Source organism: Serinus canaria, chromosome 1 (genome assembly GCF_022539315.1).
Source record: "Serinus canaria isolate serCan28SL12 chromosome 1, serCan2020, whole genome shotgun sequence".
Classification (NCBI taxonomy): Eukaryota; Metazoa; Chordata; class Aves; order Passeriformes; family Fringillidae; genus Serinus; species Serinus canaria.
The window spans coordinates 87,584,978-87,601,827 of NC_066313.1; the positions used below are offsets into that span (position 1 = coordinate 87,584,978).

Consider the following 16,850-nt stretch of genomic DNA (forward strand, 5'->3'; position numbering starts at 1 on the left):
GTGAACAAAACTGAAAAACATGGTTTAGCCAGGCCAGCTAATTAATTGCTCAGACATGCTTTAAAACATTAATTGAAGACTTAATGCTTATTTTCCTAGTTCCCTTTTAATGGATGCTTATTCACATTAACCATGAAGTGTTGCAGCTTTTGTAGTTATCATGAATCAACAAACTGTCCTTGCCTTTTTATAAAAAGCAGAACTGCCGGCATACGAGCAATATATTCAATAATATGAATTGCAGTAGCAACCAAGGCCTCTCATTCTGTATAACTGGGGTCTTTTTGTGATTTTCTTCATGCTCAAGAACAAAATGCTGTTACCTTGATGTTTGCCACATTATTTTGAGAGACAAAGCTGTAGTGCATTCTTTCGCCTGGGAGGATAACTGTCCAGTGATAAGTTTAATGAAACTTTACTGCCGCTTTTGTACTTGAAAGGTCTTTGCAGGAAGAGATAAGAAGTTCAAGTGAGGAAGCACTATGTGACAGTATGGGAAACAGCAGCTTAGAAAGATAACTTACATTGTTAATTTGTCCACAGAAAAGGGTTAGCGATAATGTTAAGTGGCCTAAAGACAGAAATAGGAGCAAGAAACAGGATGTAGTGACATGATGAAGGAAAAGCAAAATTGGCTCTTTTGGTATGGCATAGCATTATTTTACATGTATGGTGAAAACAGGTGGTAAGGAAACTTTCCTGTCTGACCATTTGGGAGGGTGCAGTGGCAGTCAGAGGACCGAAGCCTGAAGCCCTACTGCTGTACAGGGATGGGGAGGCAGCATGTCCTCCGTGTCTCCTGCAGAGATCAGGTTGTGGGCTAATTTCTTTGTCACTTATGGTGAGCAAGGTTTCAGGTTTCATTTTTTACAGATCTTCATAACAACTGGCGGGGACACATTGTTGATTTTAAGGGTATTCCTGCTTTAACCCGCAAAAGGCTGCCTGAGGCCTTTGAGGTGTCCCAGGGATTCAGATTGCTTTAGAAAAACTGAGTTTGAGTCTCTGTCCACACAAGAGAGATAAATCTCAACTCTTGTTTGTCTGGGCAGGTTCACCACCTAAACTGCTCTGTGAGATGGTGGTTATTTTTTGTCCCCAGTTAATCCTTGTCCAGTGCTGAGGTTGTCAGAGATGTCAGTAGCCTTGCAGTGTGTGATGTTATCTGCCTTCATCTCAGAAAAGAAGAAGATCAGTGAGTATTCCTCTTTCTCAGCAGGTGGGAAGGTGGCGAGATGTGATCTTCCCAGTCCGCTTGACACTGACAGATGCTTGTGATAGGTTGAAGTGGCCCTGCTTGACTCTTTGCTGCTCATCAGTGATTCCAAGGATTGCTGTTCCCATAAAAGGACCTGGAATGCTGTCCTGCTGTTCTTATGGTTTTGTACTTCTGTACCATGCACCTATGGTATAATGAAAGCTTTAGCCTTTCTGTGAGGTGGAAGGTTTGCTTCCATCTCTGTCCTTAGTGGTTTTGAGATGGAGAATTGGCATGACACAATTTGCGGAGCTGAACTGTGAATTTTGATAGATTAATTCTCTTCTTTACAGCATCAACTTTTTACAGGGCCAAAGAAGGAAGTGGTTTACTGAGTCACTTAAGTTTTTTTTTTAATTTTATCACAACTACCAGTAATAACCGCAGGGAAAACATGCAAACAGTGGGCATTTGATGTGAAGCTTTATATGGGAAAGGCTGCTCATTGTGAATGTGCTGCCAGCAAGGCTACAGGCTGACAGTAAGTGTCAAACTGGTCACTGGGGCTGAGGGTCTGCTGGAGTGCACATTGTGCTGCCTTCTGAGCTGACAGCCTGGCTACAAGTTGTATGGGCTTTTAGTCATTCACAGGGAAATTCTTGGGAGCAGGAGCCATGCATAGGAATGGTGATAAATAGTTAGGAAGAGGACGAATAATAGTTCTACTTGCTGGGTTTTATTACTACTTACAGCAAACAGCATGGTAACAGAGCTTTTAGCAAAGTCCTTTGTTCATCTGGAAAAGCAGAGGTATTCTGGTATTTCCAGTAGTTTTTTTTTCATTTGACCACTGGGAGTGTTTTTAGGGACACTATTTTGTCCCCACCCAGAACAGAGGATTCATGGGCAGTTTGAAGATCCACCACTGCTGACGGGTTTTCTGCTGGCTGAGGAAGAGGACACTGTGACAAAGTAATTGAGCCCAAAACTGTAATTCCAGTGGAAGGAAAAGATTTGTGCCACCTGTTAGAGAAATCGTGTCGATTCTGGTGTCTTCAGAACTCAGTAACTTTGCCAGTGAAGCAAAGCTTTTACGGTAGGGCAGCTGTGCTTTATTGGTTTAAGGCTTTTGCTCTGATTTAAGAATCTTAAGTATGTTTTTCATGTGCTTTAAAATATTATGAAAAGTGAATATGAGATAATATTTTTATGAGTTTTAATAATTTAAAAACCAAAGTGTAAATACTTAAAAACTTAGAATTCTTTGAGTCGCTAAAAATTGCACCTTGCCTGTGATTTTAAAGTGTTTTTTCATGTGTTCAGCATCATTCTTTGTCGATACCTGATCTATGTTTTGTATTTTGCTTTAAAGAATGTATTAGTTCTTATATACAAGAAACCATCATACTACAGGTTTCTGAGCATTTAAAGGTGATACTCTCTAGGGACCCACCATTTTCTACCTTTCTTGGAAATGCTGGTCAGAGTGTAGAACCACTTTTCAATATGTCTGACCTGTGCTGTCTGAAGTGTTTTCTGAATGCCCTCACTGCCTCCTCCCCTTTCCTCTGTAGTGTGTTTTCCATGCCTTGGTTTTTTGGGCAGTAGAGATTGTGTGAGATGGCTGAGGGATGTTTTTACAGGCGTAGAGTCAGGATCATTGCTTCTGGGCTTCTAAATTCACCATCCCTCACAATACAACCAGCAGCATTCAAAGGCTCTGGTGCTCTCTTGGGAGCTCAGGGTTGGATTGTCCTCCTAAAACAGGAGCCCTTGGAGCTGTAAAGTAGTGTCACCTACTGCTTTCACTGTATTTGTTGTGTTTGTGTGCCAGGAGGTGCTGGTACCTTCAAGCCATGTGCATGTTTTCAGGGTTACCAGCTTTCCAGCCTTCTCAAGGGTATTGTACTGTCTTCTCTCCTTGGCACTTAATTTCAGAAAAAAGGAGACAAAACCTTGATGAGAAGCTTTTCTTTCTCTACTTTTAAAGGAGCGTTAGTAATTTGAAAAGTATTTGTAAGACAGAAAGCAAAGGGTCCAGGAGAGTAATTGCTGGTAGTCAACAGAGAAAGCAGTTTATAGGCTGCTGTAGTTTTGTTTGCTTTTATTTAACCCTGATGAGTGATGTTTGGAGAAAAAATAAGATTTCCTAATAGTCCCATTCCTTCTCTGAAAGGGCAAAGTCAGTTTGGGACCTGTTTTGAGATGTCCCACTAGCTCTCCACCCAAATCAGGGCTCAGCAATTGCCCATCTGATATGTCTCTGTCTCAGTCAGCTTTTTTGCGCCCTGGAAGGGCTTGCTAGCTTTCAGAAAACAGCCCGACTGCCAGAGCTGGTAATTCCTTGGGGTATCAGGGCAGCTGCTCTCTGGGCAGTTTCCTGTTTCCTTCATTTGCCAACTGTTTTCTAGGTATGCTTCTCTTTTAATTTTTTTTTTAACTTGGAGATATCTTCAGTCTTTTGTAGCATCTACTGGGGAACTTCTAACCACCCAATAAGCCAGCTGGCACCTGGGGCCTTTTGCCCTCATTTTTAGAGGCAATTTAACTCATCATAATAGAATAAAGTAAACCTTCTGGACATATCTACAGTAGCAGAGTGCAAGTAGAAATGAACTTTTTTAAAAATAAGACTTTTCAGCTTAGGATCTTTATGCATCATAACCAAGGTGCTTAAATGTAAAAGGTGGGTTTCTGACTGGCTTTGAAAATCTCTGTTGGGAAGGGGTTTTTAAATCCAAGACAGTAAAAATTACTCAGAAGGCTAGGTCTTGGATCTAGAAAAGCGGGTTAGGAATTGCTTGTGGTTTTTTCCCCACATGCTCTGAGCTGTGAAAATTAATCTAAACTGTGATTTTATTGGCTTTAAACTATCCCTCCCTTCATCATTTTGGTGTGGGTTTTTTTTTTTTTTTCCTTTCTCTTTTAAGATGTTACCCCATCATATACTGGGTCCATATGAGTAATTTTACCCATCTTAGGGCATCACCTGTTTGCCAGCTTGTTTGTCACTCTTTTTTTTTTAAGAGGCCTATGTACAAATGGCAGGACAAAACTGATTCATACTGTGTCACGCTTTCTTCTTTGCACACCTACTCGTGCATGGATCATCTGCTGATTAATAGTATAAATTTCTGGCTATGATGCCAAACTGCATCTTCACTCGCGGGTCTCTCATTCATCTCTGCTCTCAGCTTGACCCCGGTCTGAATTACTAAAGTATGTGTGGGTTGATCCGTACCTCCCTCTGGCTGCAGGAAGAAATATTGGCATGAGAAGCAAGGCAGTATTTTCCCAGTAGAGGGAGGTGTTGTAAAACTCAGTCAAAGTAGGTTTCTGCTTGCTGGATAAAGCAGAAACTTGTGCTTTTTGCAGGGCTTTTTTTGTTTTTCTGCTTAATTTAAGAGTTCATGGAGTAGTATGTGCAGAGAGCCTGGAGAAGTATAGCAAAATACTTTGCTCCATGTTCAGGCAGACAGACGATTTTCCCATGTTTGCTTTTTTTTAAATTATTATTATTATTATTATTGGAATAGAATATGTGGAATGAGAATAGGGATCTCTGCCACGCTTCGCCAAAACCTTGTGGGCTGCCAGCCATTGGGGGTGGAGATGCCTTTGGTACTGCCAGGATCAGACAGTACTGTTCTCACCACAGTAACCCTGCCTTCCCTTTGCCTCATCAAATCCCACAGGATTCCAGTGCTTCACTGGTTGAGTGCATCACTGGTTGAGTGCATCACTTTTCTGAAGAGTATTGAGCACACCATAGAATCATTCATTGAATGGTTTGGGTCGGAAGAGACTTTAAAGAGCATCTAGTTTGAACCTCCCCCCCTTGCAGTGGGCCAGTACACCTTGCACTAGACCAGGCTGCAACCATCATGTAGGCTTTCACTTTACATTGTATGGCAGGGACAGGCATTAGTAGATGAGGTTTAACAAAAACTAGTAACTACTGTTAAATTGCAACAATCTCACTTGGTCAGCTGGAGCATGGACATAAATTCAAAGCTCTGCTTTGTAGTGTGGACACAGATTGATCAAGTGCCTCAGTGCTTAGCCTAATCCGCAGATTAAATTTGCATGCTTCAGGATTGATTTATCACCAAGTGGATCACAAGAAACATCAAAACTGATGTTGGAGTGACATCAGACAAGGAAGGAAACATGTAATTAATTTAACTACTTGAATCAACACTTTAGGCTCCCATGAAGCTTTGAAATTCTAGTTTCAAGGTGTGTGTCCTTAGCATTTGTGCTTGGTATTCGCTCTGTGCATTTCATTTTATCACTGCCTATCCCAGCAGAGACTCACAGTGTGTGGTACACTATTCTTTGACACCCAAACCCTTCTGTGGGAACTTATTCTGCAGGTCCAGAAAGGTGTGAAGCTTTGTTGGCATCAGCAGATCATTTGGGTGCTTTGAGGATTCTTGCAAAACTGCCAGAAGGGTTATTGCCACGTTCCTTCATTTTCTGTAGCAAGTCCTTCGCTGATGGATTAGCCTTTTCCTTCACTTTAATGTGTGCTTTTTTCCAAATCTTGTGAGAAATAGTAGAAAATGGTCATTCTTGTACACATTCCTCTGGTAACTGATTCCACTGATAAATAGGATGGAGGAATGTGCTCCTTTGAACACGCAGCCACCTTGTAACTGTGAGCACACTACAGGCATTCTATGGTGTAGTATTCCTAGAATACTCTTCCGATTATTGTTTTGACTGACTGTGCTGCCAATTTTTTTAATCAATTTTAAAATCTTCAACCAAATTTAATTGAGATTTGGTAGTTTTTTTGAAGGTTGAAAAAGACTCCAAAACCAAGAACATGCCACTGGAGGGAATAACAGATAACACACATCAACTTTTCTGTGTGGAATGAGAGACCTAAAACTTCATCTTTTCTGGTTTCTCTAGCTAGTGTATACTCTCTGTAAATATAGTCTTATGAAGAAATGTCCTGAATTTGAAACAATTGACATTTATTGTTATTCCTAAATTCAATTACATGTTCTCCAGCGTCATTAATTGCTGTTCATATCCCTTTGAATGTAGTATAAAATAGCCAGGCATAACCTGTCTATCTTAAAAGATTTTTAAACTGGAGAATTCTGCTGAATACCTAGAGTCACCAGAACAGCAGTACTTTCACAGAAATTTAAGGGAGAACACTGGAGGCCTGGAGTATCAAGATAGTACTCTGTCGGACTGCTGTGAAAACTCAGCCATGAGCCTTGTCCCACATAAGAAAAAGTTATTTACTGCTTGTGATGAATGAAGGACTGCATACTTTGTCTCAGTTCCACCTTGTGCTGCTTAGACGTTGGGGAATATTCCTCTGCTGGCAGGTACCACAATGATTATCCATCACATCACAGTAGCAATGATGGCTTTCTCTGGGGGCAGGAGGATGGTCAGTTGCATGAGAAGAGTCACGCACTGGAAAATGAAGGGAAAACCTTCAAAGCACAGGATATACAAGAAAGCTGTGCATTACTGGTAATGAGAAAAGCTGTGGTAACTTGGCTGGTCCTCAAAAATTCTGATGGAATGTGAAAGGTCCAAGTGGCCCATCCCACATGAGAAGAATGTAATCTCTCAAAAAAGGAATTATAAACAGCAGATAGGGGCTAGGAAGGTAAAAAGGGGTGTGGGGAGCAGGAGGCGCTTGCTGGGAAAGCTCTTCTTGGAGACCCACGTCCAGCCGAGTTCCTTTGTGGAAGCATTTAAGTGAGCTAGTCGAGAAATAACGTTTGTGTTCTGCAGTGTCTCTGAAAAAAACACCCTTATAACTTGTATTTTATACTCAGAACCTAAAGTTTGACTGCTTGGGTAAATTCAGATTTGAAACCTCGTCTCTTGTGAGGATTCATGGGCAATCCCACAGGGCAGAAAACTAATCCAGTTTGCATTTCTTCTTGTAGAAAGCTTTTAGCTTGTTCAGAAGTCCCCAAGAAGGTATTTTCTGTATCAGCATAGATCCATGTTGCAGTTTGCTGAAGAGGCCTGTGAAATGGAGCTGTGGAGCAGTCCCTAGTCTTTCTTTAAAACCTAACTATCTTGCCCTCCTTTATATTTAGGTGTATTTGATCTGTATAACAACTCATTTTTGTGTCTGGACTTGCTGTATTCCTTTAATTTGCATGCTCTGTCTTGGTGCAGCTCTGGTTTCCAAGGACATTTGAGTAGAAGTTGTTGCCCAAGCCCAGCAGCTGCTCATGCAGATAAATAAAAGTTTAATGAAGTGATGTGTTTCAGATTAATGCAACATACAGCAAAATGGGTGAAGAATTGTCCTTTTATTTTTTTATTGGCTTGTGTTATGTTTAATACAAAAGCATTCAGTATATGCTGAACAGATGGCTACTGTAGTGAATAAGAATCTATGAACAAATTTATAGGCGAAAGTTTAATTTCAATAGTTTACAAAGAGCTTTTTTACAGAAAAAAATGTACTCACCCCTTTTTAGATTTTTTATCTAAAATTTGGACAAAAATAAGTCATTTGTACACAGATAGTTAAAGCAGAATATAACTGTTGGTAATGTATAAAAGCTGCTGTGCCATGAACATCTGTCATCTGCCGTCCTGAACCTCCACTCATAACAGCATTAACTTTTCATTGGATCGCTGATTGACTGACTGCAAGGAATTGGCATTTAATTATGTTTAAGCTTATCCTACTGAGTACTGAGAAACAACTATAAATACTTCATTTGAAACTGGAATGCAGCATGTTTAGGCAAATATTGTGATCGTTCTGGCTTTTATTTTCTGAGGACAGGAGCTCAGATGTGTACAGCTTGTTGACAGTTCAGTGTGCACAACCCTCTAACATCATGTAAATCACTTTGAATTTTTACAACCATTATCTATTTGGCACGTTACGTGATTCCTTTTCCAAAACAATTTTGTTATTTTTCCATTGTGTGATGTTTAATATTATGTGCTGATGGCATTCCAGACTGAAGCATATTGATAGCTTTATAGAAAATTACTGAGTTTGTGTTCAGTCTGGTAATCTCAACAAAATTGGTGTCATATGATATACCCAGTGTTACCTATGTTACATTTTTTTTCCTTTAGAAAAATTTAAAAATACTCTTACATATATTCTGCTACAAAATAAAGACTTTAATAATGAACTCTGTAATTCATATCAGATAGAACTTGTTTCCTATTATAGTCAAAACAGTCCTTGCAAATTGTTAGGTTTCTTGGCTTTTATAAAATGCAAATTCATTTTAAAAACACACCTTCCCAATTCATCACGTAGAAGTAAAATCTTTGAATTAAGTTTTTGTTTGTATGTGTCAAGAATAATGTCAAAGAAATAGTAAACATTTTTCAAGAAGTGATAAGCTTTTTTGATGCCTCCTGAAATAAAGTGCTTTATTTACTGCTAAAAATTTACTAAGTGAAACGAGACGCAGAGCTTTGCAGAATTCCCTGCTAACCGCCTTCCTGCCTTGCAGGAAATTTCAAGCACTTCCATTCCTGTTTTACAATTACACAGGACACTCCATCACTACCAAATGTGACAAACTGGTATAGTAGTTTGTGTTTTATAACTGAGAGTAGGAAGAAAATTACTTTGTGGTTTTCTTCTGATTTTCAAGGTAGAAAAAGAAAAATGCACAGTGCTGTTGCATTTCCAAAAGAGCATTTTAACGCTAGTTACTGAAGTTACCTTGCGGCACTTTGCTACATTAACCTCCCTGTCGGAGCTTGCCAAAGTGCTTGAGCAACTCTGAATTTTCATAGCTCTAATGACTTTCCTTTTGTCATAAATTAGAACAGGAAAGAGTAAACAGCTCATTGCAGTCCTGGAGATGTGTAGCTTTTTGCGGAGGCGCTGGGAGAGCCGTCTGCTTTGCCCAGCCCAGGGCAAGGTCGTGCCTGTCGGGGCGGTGAGAGTTTGAGGAAAGCTGGAGAGAAGGGGGTGAGCTTGTCGCACACATCCCTTAGGTGTGATCGAGTGATAAAGGAAATGTGGTGCCCTTTGGGAGGGTGTGTACCTATGAGAAACAGGAAGCAGCTCGGCGGGTGCCTGCCCTGCCTGCCTGCAGAGGTTGGTGGCTCCGGCGGGCGCAGGTGTGCCGACACACCGCCCAGCCGCTGCTCTCCAGGCATCTTGGCAGGCGCGCTCCTCGGCACCCACAGCTGGGAGAGGCGGGGGAAAGAAACCCAACCCAAAGCCAAAAACACCCCCCTCACCTTTAAAAAAAACCAACCCTCCTCCAGGTAGGGGAAATGACGGCCTTGCAGCTGAAAGAGTTGTCACATTCAGGTCTGTACAGGAGGAGACGGGATCGTCCTGACAGTGTCCTGCCCGGGTCACAGGAAGAGAACCTGAGGTGAGTACAAATGGATGGTGCTGCCCGCTTGCTTCGGTGGTTGTAACAAACAAAATACAACCACAGCTCTGGAAAGTCGCTGCAAAACACATACATTGAGAAGCAGCCCCGAGGCACGACAGAAAAACCTCTGAAGGAGGGATAACAGGAGACAAACGGTGACCTTGCGCGCTCTGGTGATGGTGTGACAGCCTTCCCTGACTCTGGGAAGGGCAGATGTTAGCCGTGTTTACTTTGGGATCCCTTCTGAGGCCAGCATTCACGAGTAAATAAACATTTTGGAGCCCAGCAACTTTGCTCTGTCTGCTTTGAAGCTGGTTCTGGGTCACCCAGCTTCTGTGGGTTGCGCTGCCTCTTGGGTCTTGGCACAGTCCCTGTGCCAGGCTGGTGGTGTGGAGCTGCTGGGCTCTGGGTTTCTTCATGGGGTGTTCTTTGTTGTGGAAAGGGCTTTAGACAAAAGAATGCAGCAGGGCCACTTAGCCTGACCTTACTCAGCCAGGGTGACCAAAAATTAAAAAGCCATTTAATGTCTGGGGTTATCTTCCTGCTGCTGTGAACCTTTTGGAAAAAATTAACAATGAATTGCAAAAAGCCTCTGTTTGGAGAAGGAAGATTAAAGATCTGTTTGTAACTTGAGTAAGTGCGGAGACACCCCCCAAAAAAAGATAAAAATGCTAGGTTTTTTAAGTGTGCTCAGCATGAAAGCAATCCATTCCCACTTCAAGCTCCTCAGCAAAGGAACCTTGTGTATCTGCTAACAACAGCCTCAGTGGGGAGGAAGTACTTCCTATCTCCTAATGCCTGTCTCATTGTATTTTTAGATTATTTTTCCTTGGTAATGGATGTGCGTCAGGTTGGAGTGCTGTGTAATTTGAAATGTTGTTACTGTGTTTTTTTCAACTACATTAGTGATTTCAGAAGAATGGTTATTCAGATCTGGGGGATTTACTCTTTGTTACAGCTAAAGACCGTAATTGTGGCAAAATGTGTGATTGTAACTTACAGAGGTTATTTGCCATGAGATGTCAGAAATATCATATCACTTCTAGGAATGTGTTGACTTGCAGGTCTGGTATGTGTATTTAGTATCTTTTTGTAGTATTCTGAATTGATTTCTGAGATGGATTTCTAGTAGTATTAGCAGTATATATGTTATATTCATATGACTGCAGTTGGAAGAATAACCAGACTTAGTAGTGTAAGAGGTAAGTGCAGAGATTCTTGACATTTTTACATTTAGTTTATTTTGTACAAAACCAGCAATGAGGAAAAATAGATCGATTTGGGGAAGAGAAAGCCTCTTTTTAGAGCAGACACATAACAATGAGTACTAGCTCTGTATGGTTGTGTTCCTATTATTACTGTGCCAATCCAAGATGGGAATGAGACTGTTTTTGGGGTTGGATAGGGAGAAAGGGTGTGTTTACTGCACCAGTAGAAGTGTGGGTGTTTTAATATTCTGAGCCTCTTCTGCTTAGAGATGAGAGATACATGAAACAGGGATTGGTCTTGAGAAATAAAATCCACATTGGAGGAAATAGTGAATCAGGGGCTTGTGAATCAGCAGAGAGCAGAGTGTTGGAGGTGCAGGAAGATGAATACAACATGGTCAGGTGATGCTTTTAGAGCAGGGGGACAACCCATATGTCTAACCAGAGCTTATCTTATGTTTGCTAATAGCTTAAGTAGGTTCTTATTCAAACTAAACCTTGCTCCTTCCTAACCCATATTGTGATATTGCAGTGTGTTGCAAGGCACGCTTATTTGTCATTTTTACTGCATTCTCCATGACAAAAGGCTATGGCATTATAAATACAGAATTATGACATATCAACAGGGCAAAGAGCAATTGGAAACAAAGAGGAAAAGCTCATTAGTTTTCTAAAAACGGAAAGCTCTAGTTTTTTCCATGTATTTTCCCAGTGCCACTTAGATGCCTGTCCTTAGCAAATATTTTCAGAGTATATAGAGTCCACAAGAAAGACAAGAGGTATCTTTTATGTCTGCTAAATATATCTTGCCAACCATGGCTTTTCAATACCCTCCCATAGTATCTCTCTCCAGTTCTTTGTTCTAGTGTCTTTTTATTTTGTTTTACATACATATTAATCCAGATGTGTTAAGTAATATCAGCCCTCAAGCAACAGTTCACTGAAACCTGCTTTCTCAGTTCAAGCAGTGTTCTTCTAATCCTGGGCCAAAATGTGCTCAAGATGCCAGTGTCCCCAGGTCACCCTTTTAAAACCTTTTATTTCAGCTGCTGGGTCCAGCCATCACAGCAGGAGCCAGATGTGCTTCGTAGGACAGGGACCTGTGTACCTGCAAACTACAGCTGAGACAAAGCCAAGTTCTGGCATTACAAAGCAGCTCAACAGGGCTTGGTGCCAAAATTCTGCGTTTTTCTTTCCTGGGAATGTCAGTGTGATTTGTACTTAAAATGTGCAAGATTACTAATAATTAGGGAAACAATGTACTGTGAAACAATGGTGAAACAATGTACTGAAACTCCTAAATGTGCACCAGAACATATGCTTGTCATATAATGTATCACATACATTTAATTTGTCCTGACAGCACAGCACGTTGGTGGGGATGGGAAATTCAACTTCTTTTTCTGTCTCACCCATGTATCACTTAACAAACCTCATAAGCTCTCTGGCAGCCTTTTAGTCTGCTGCTAGAGATGCACCTTTACTGACTTTTTAGGGAGCTGCAGCCTGTCTGTGCCATATAAAAGATGGTCTGGATAGCTCATCCTTTTATTGAACTTGCACAGTACAAGAATGTGCTTGGTTTAGACCTCCATTGAGGTCGGGGTGCTGAATGCAGACCTCTCTTTGCCTGTTTGAGCAGACTCACCAGCTCATAAACCTAAATGATACAGGATTCTGCCCAGGTGCAGGGTTCAAAATGCAGGAGGATGCCAGGCACCTTCATCTCTCTCCAGTATGCTACAGATGCAGCCATCCTTGAACTAAATGCAAGCTGAAAAATCTGCTTTTCAGAAGACTGTTCTGAAGACTTGTTCTTTTCCAGCTATATTGATTTAGTGGGAAAACAATGACATCTTCTGTAGGTCTTGACTTGCTTTGTCTTTAGAAACAGCATGTAAAAAATTCTGACTGTATGCTGAGCTATTGTTTCTTGCTTTTCTCAGCAAACAGGATGCAAAGGAAATTGTACACATAGATTTATGATTAATCATTAGGAGTCACTTAGCAATAGCAGTATGCTTGCTATTTTTGCTCTTTCCCCTTCTCATCCCATGGGTTTTTGTAAAAATAGAATGATTCCTCTAAAAGAATTGATACTATTAATTCTCAAGGCTCAGTACAAGGTAGTCGCAAAAGCAGAGGCAATTATCTTTGGGGGTTTTTTTGGCAATTACACTTAAAAATTAATTTGATCACTGTTAGCTACTATCTGTAGCTCTCTTTTCCAAATTCATATGCATTCAAATGCCATTAAAAATGTAAACAGCTTTTAAAGAGGTTAGTCTCAAGTTTTTTACCAAATAGTAAATTTCAGCGTTTACAATAAATAGTCAGTGATGATCTTCCATCAGTGGCTGTCAGTCACTCGTGGCTCACTGCTCTGTTCTGTGCAGAAAGCACTGTGGGTGTTTTCCATATTAATAGTTTTAATTTATAGTTGCATTCCTTTTGCTCTCTGCTGCTGAAGCTGATGGGTACATGCATGTGAGTAGGTGCAGACGGTCTCCTGCTGGTTCTGTTCAGGCTACTGCTTGCCTCTGCACATTGACTCCAGGCTGGAAGGAATGTGGATGTGCCCCAAAATTTCAAGCACAAAGACTTCCTTGCAGATTAAACAGGAGGCATAAGCACACTGTTGTGTCCCACTGAACCTTTGGGGGATAGGCTATGCACAGCAAGGCTTTTAGGTGAGTGTAAAAAGAAACAAATGAGTAAAATTCCCCCTATCGGCAACACAGTAGGGCCGTCTCCCTGTCTTTATGAGATGCAGCATTTGGGAATTGTGCAAGGTCACAAATCTCCTTAACCTACCATCAAAAGCACTTGTGTTCAAAGCAGCCAGACAAGGTGCACAGCTGTTTCCAGCCATACATTGTCTCTGAAGACCTGCTCTTCCTTGGAAGAAGGAATGAAAATGATGGTCAGGGACTGTCTGGGAAACCAGGGCCCTGTTGAGCCTTCAGATGCTTTAGGGAACTGAGCTGATTAAGGTGAAAATAAAAGACCTGTCTGCACCTGGGAACTTCCTTAAATTTCATTTCTCCTGGTAATGTTTCATTATAGCATCACCAATGTCAATATTTATATGGCTGCTTTCTGTGAGAGTTATTTAACTTGCTCACCCTGCCAGTGTCAACAGGTAAAGGAGTAATTATTCCATACCTTGGTAAAAAAAGTGATTAATTTGTTAAAGCGGGAAAAACTTTAAAAGAAGTGCTAAGACAAAAAAAGTGTGCTTCTCCCTAATAACTCTGCTGGAATAGTGGAGAGCTGGGTGCTACGAATACTCATTTAAATCAGTGCTTGGGAGCTCTGAACTAAGAAACACTTCAGCTTGTCTGCTAGCTGCTCTAATTGAAGAAGGGATTTGTCCATGTAAATGTAACACTGAATTGTGTTACTGAATTGGTACCATTAACATTAATTAGAGTAACTTACAGCCAGCAAAAATAGGTTTCATGGCTAGATTTAAATAATTGGGATACCTAGAATTTGCATTGTGACTTGCTTTGAGGTATCCCCATGACTAGAGGCTTTCCTGTTGATTTGTGCTGTACTTTTCATTGCTCTAGGGGTTAAAATAACTCCTGAGGAACACACCCTTTTTTGCTTGCCTTCTCTCTCACCCCTGTCTCCTACATTGCATAACAACTAAGTGATTTTGTTTCACTTGCTCACCCGGACTATCACCTCTCATGACTCCAAATGACTGGAGATAGCTGCTTGTGTAACATCAACCAAAGCAGTAATTGCTTTTTCCTCTTAAATCTATGATTTTGGTCAATATGTAAGCTTCAGTTAGGATTTTAATTATAGCAATTAGGGTTTTCACTGCTCTTATTTACAGGATTAGCTGATTAAAGGTAAATTGCACATTTCTTTTGCTATTGTTTTCATGTGTCCTGGTAATACCTAATCAGAGGTGTTCTCTAAAGAAAATGTACTGTGAGTGCTCATTATTCTTCATTATAATTAAGCTGTCCTTTGAATACAGTCTGTCATGCTGAAGAGAGTTTACACACAGAAGAGAAAAACTAAATTATGCCAATGTTACCACTTAATAAAAATTGCTAACTTGCAGGTATTTGGGAGAAAAGTTTAAAAGGTTGTAAGTTTGGATTCCCTTTCTGTATATTTTTTATTTTGTTTTCCTGAGGTCTCTGAGCTGTTCTGGGAAGCCTGAAGCTAGCTGATGCAGTGTCCTCAAGAGGACCATGAGCCCTTTACATGATGCTCTCCAGGCATGGGAACAGCTTGCCAAGTATGCTGCTCCTGAGGATGGCCAAAGGCTGATGCCTGTGGAGGGAGGTAGAAGAAAAGAGTGAGCCTTTTATGGGATTGCCCGTGGTGCAACCCCAGCTTGCCACCAGCCGTGGCTCAGGGACTTCCTACCGAGTTTGTGGCATTCAGTGTTTTTTCTTCAATTAACCCCTCTGGTCTTGCCTTGCACCCAGCATTCTCTGGGCATTTATTAAGTCACTCAGTGCTCTGAGTTGTCATGTGTATTATCTGATGGTGTAGTACACACAGTTGTGTGTTATTTTTTTCCTTGCTTGATTTGTCATAGCAGCTTTAGGTTGCCATTGTCCAGCTTTGTAGAAATTCTCATTTTAGGTAGTTGCTGGTAGAATTCTGAAATGATGTTTTTAATATAATACTCTGTGAGCAGTGTTTTTTGATGATACTGCTCAATTTTGCCAGCAGATTCTAAGTCATCCTGTGATGTGTCTTTATAGATCAACCTTTCTGATCTTTTGGAGCTTTTTGTCCAGAAAGAGAAATTTGGGTCTGACTTCTGTGAACATGTTTCCTTGTAGCTCTTCTGCTGTTTCTGGCTGCCCTGATGGCCATAATAGAGCTAGGAAAAAAATAATTTAAAACTTTTTACTATTAGCCTCAAAGGAAGTAACATACTGACAGACACAGATGGCAGTACCTGGCAGCATTTCTCAGCTTGTGCCTTTTAAAATTAAAGATTCAAAATATTCAAGCTGTTCCAGCAAGGAATGAGTAGACAAAGGTAGAGCAAATGTGAAATGATGTTTGTCTTTTCTAGCATGTGAAATCCATGCATGCCACACTCTTCATAGACCATAAAGTTCTTGATCCTGAGGTGAGTCTACCTTTTGAACTCTGTTTCTATGCAACTATTGGACGACCACTCAGAGTCATGCCTCAGAACTGCCCTGGCTGGTCCCCTTGTTCCAGTATGGGAAGTTTGCATTGAAAGCTATTGGTCCTGCACAGTATTTGGCTTTTCAGTTTTTGTTTTGTACATTTTTTCTCACTGACTTCAGAAACTGAAGCGAAGTATACCCTATATTTCTGATATATTGCAAAGTTGGTCCTAATATATATACTTTTTTAAAGGATATTGTAGCAGTGCAGCTTCAGAATAGGAACACTCCATGAGCTGTCAAGTTGCAGGTTATGAATTTTGCCTGAAATGTACAAGTAATTTCACAGTTTTAAAGTCAAATTCTTTCTAAAGCTACTCCTCAGATTACACCAGGGAATGTAGTAAAGCAGGAGGAGGCTTGGCAGGGCTCAAGCCCCTCTGTTTGAAAGCTCAAACCCCTGTCATCTTCCCTCTTTCCTTTACTTCTCTTCTGTCAAGCAAAAAACCCTGCTGTTCTTTTTGGATGATCCCAATAGTATATTCTTGTGATACCCTTCTGTATCTTCTTCCCTCATAAGTGATAGAGTAGATACTGTAACTGTATTAGTCAGGTGTTGGGACAGAAACCATTACTTTTAAAAAACCTGGCAGAAAGGTTTAAAAAAACCTTGCCAAACCTTCTGCTAGAAAAATGCATGGAAGTCTTCCTTTGCACAAACTGCTACTGAAATTCATTCATGTTTACTAGACAGCTGTGCTACTAGCATTGAATAGCTAATAAATGTAAAGTACAAGATTAAGACCTTTAGTTTGCATTACCCTAAATGTTAAGACTGTCGTAATAAAGTCAAAATGATATTTTGTGTTTGAGTAATGTGTCAACAAATAACACTTTCTTGAGTGTTAGGAACATAAACTGCTTCTGGTTGTTCTCTTGGCAGTTGAATATTAGGGCTATT

General features: G+C 40.7%; 1 protein-coding gene across 8 annotated transcripts in view; it reads left to right on the forward strand.

Annotated features, from left to right (window-relative positions):
• Nucleotides 1–16,850, forward strand: part of LIMS1 (LIM zinc finger domain containing 1) — a 68,245-nt gene that overhangs the window by 26,161 nt on the left and 25,234 nt on the right. For 2 of the 8 annotated variants that reach the window (XM_009085444.4, XM_050981085.1), the window contains exon 1: nucleotides 9,440–9,558. The exons of 4 other annotated variants lie outside the window; for them this stretch is intronic. In XM_009085444.4, coding sequence (XP_009083692.1) covers nucleotides 9,455–9,558 — 104 coding nt within the window. In that variant the 5' untranslated portion in view covers nucleotides 9,440–9,454. Of the gene's footprint in view, nucleotides 1–1,641; nucleotides 1,740–1,832; nucleotides 2,295–9,439; nucleotides 9,559–16,850 lie in introns of those variants that run through there. 2 more of the 8 variants (XM_018908938.3, XM_050981246.1) reach the window with 2 other exon arrangements.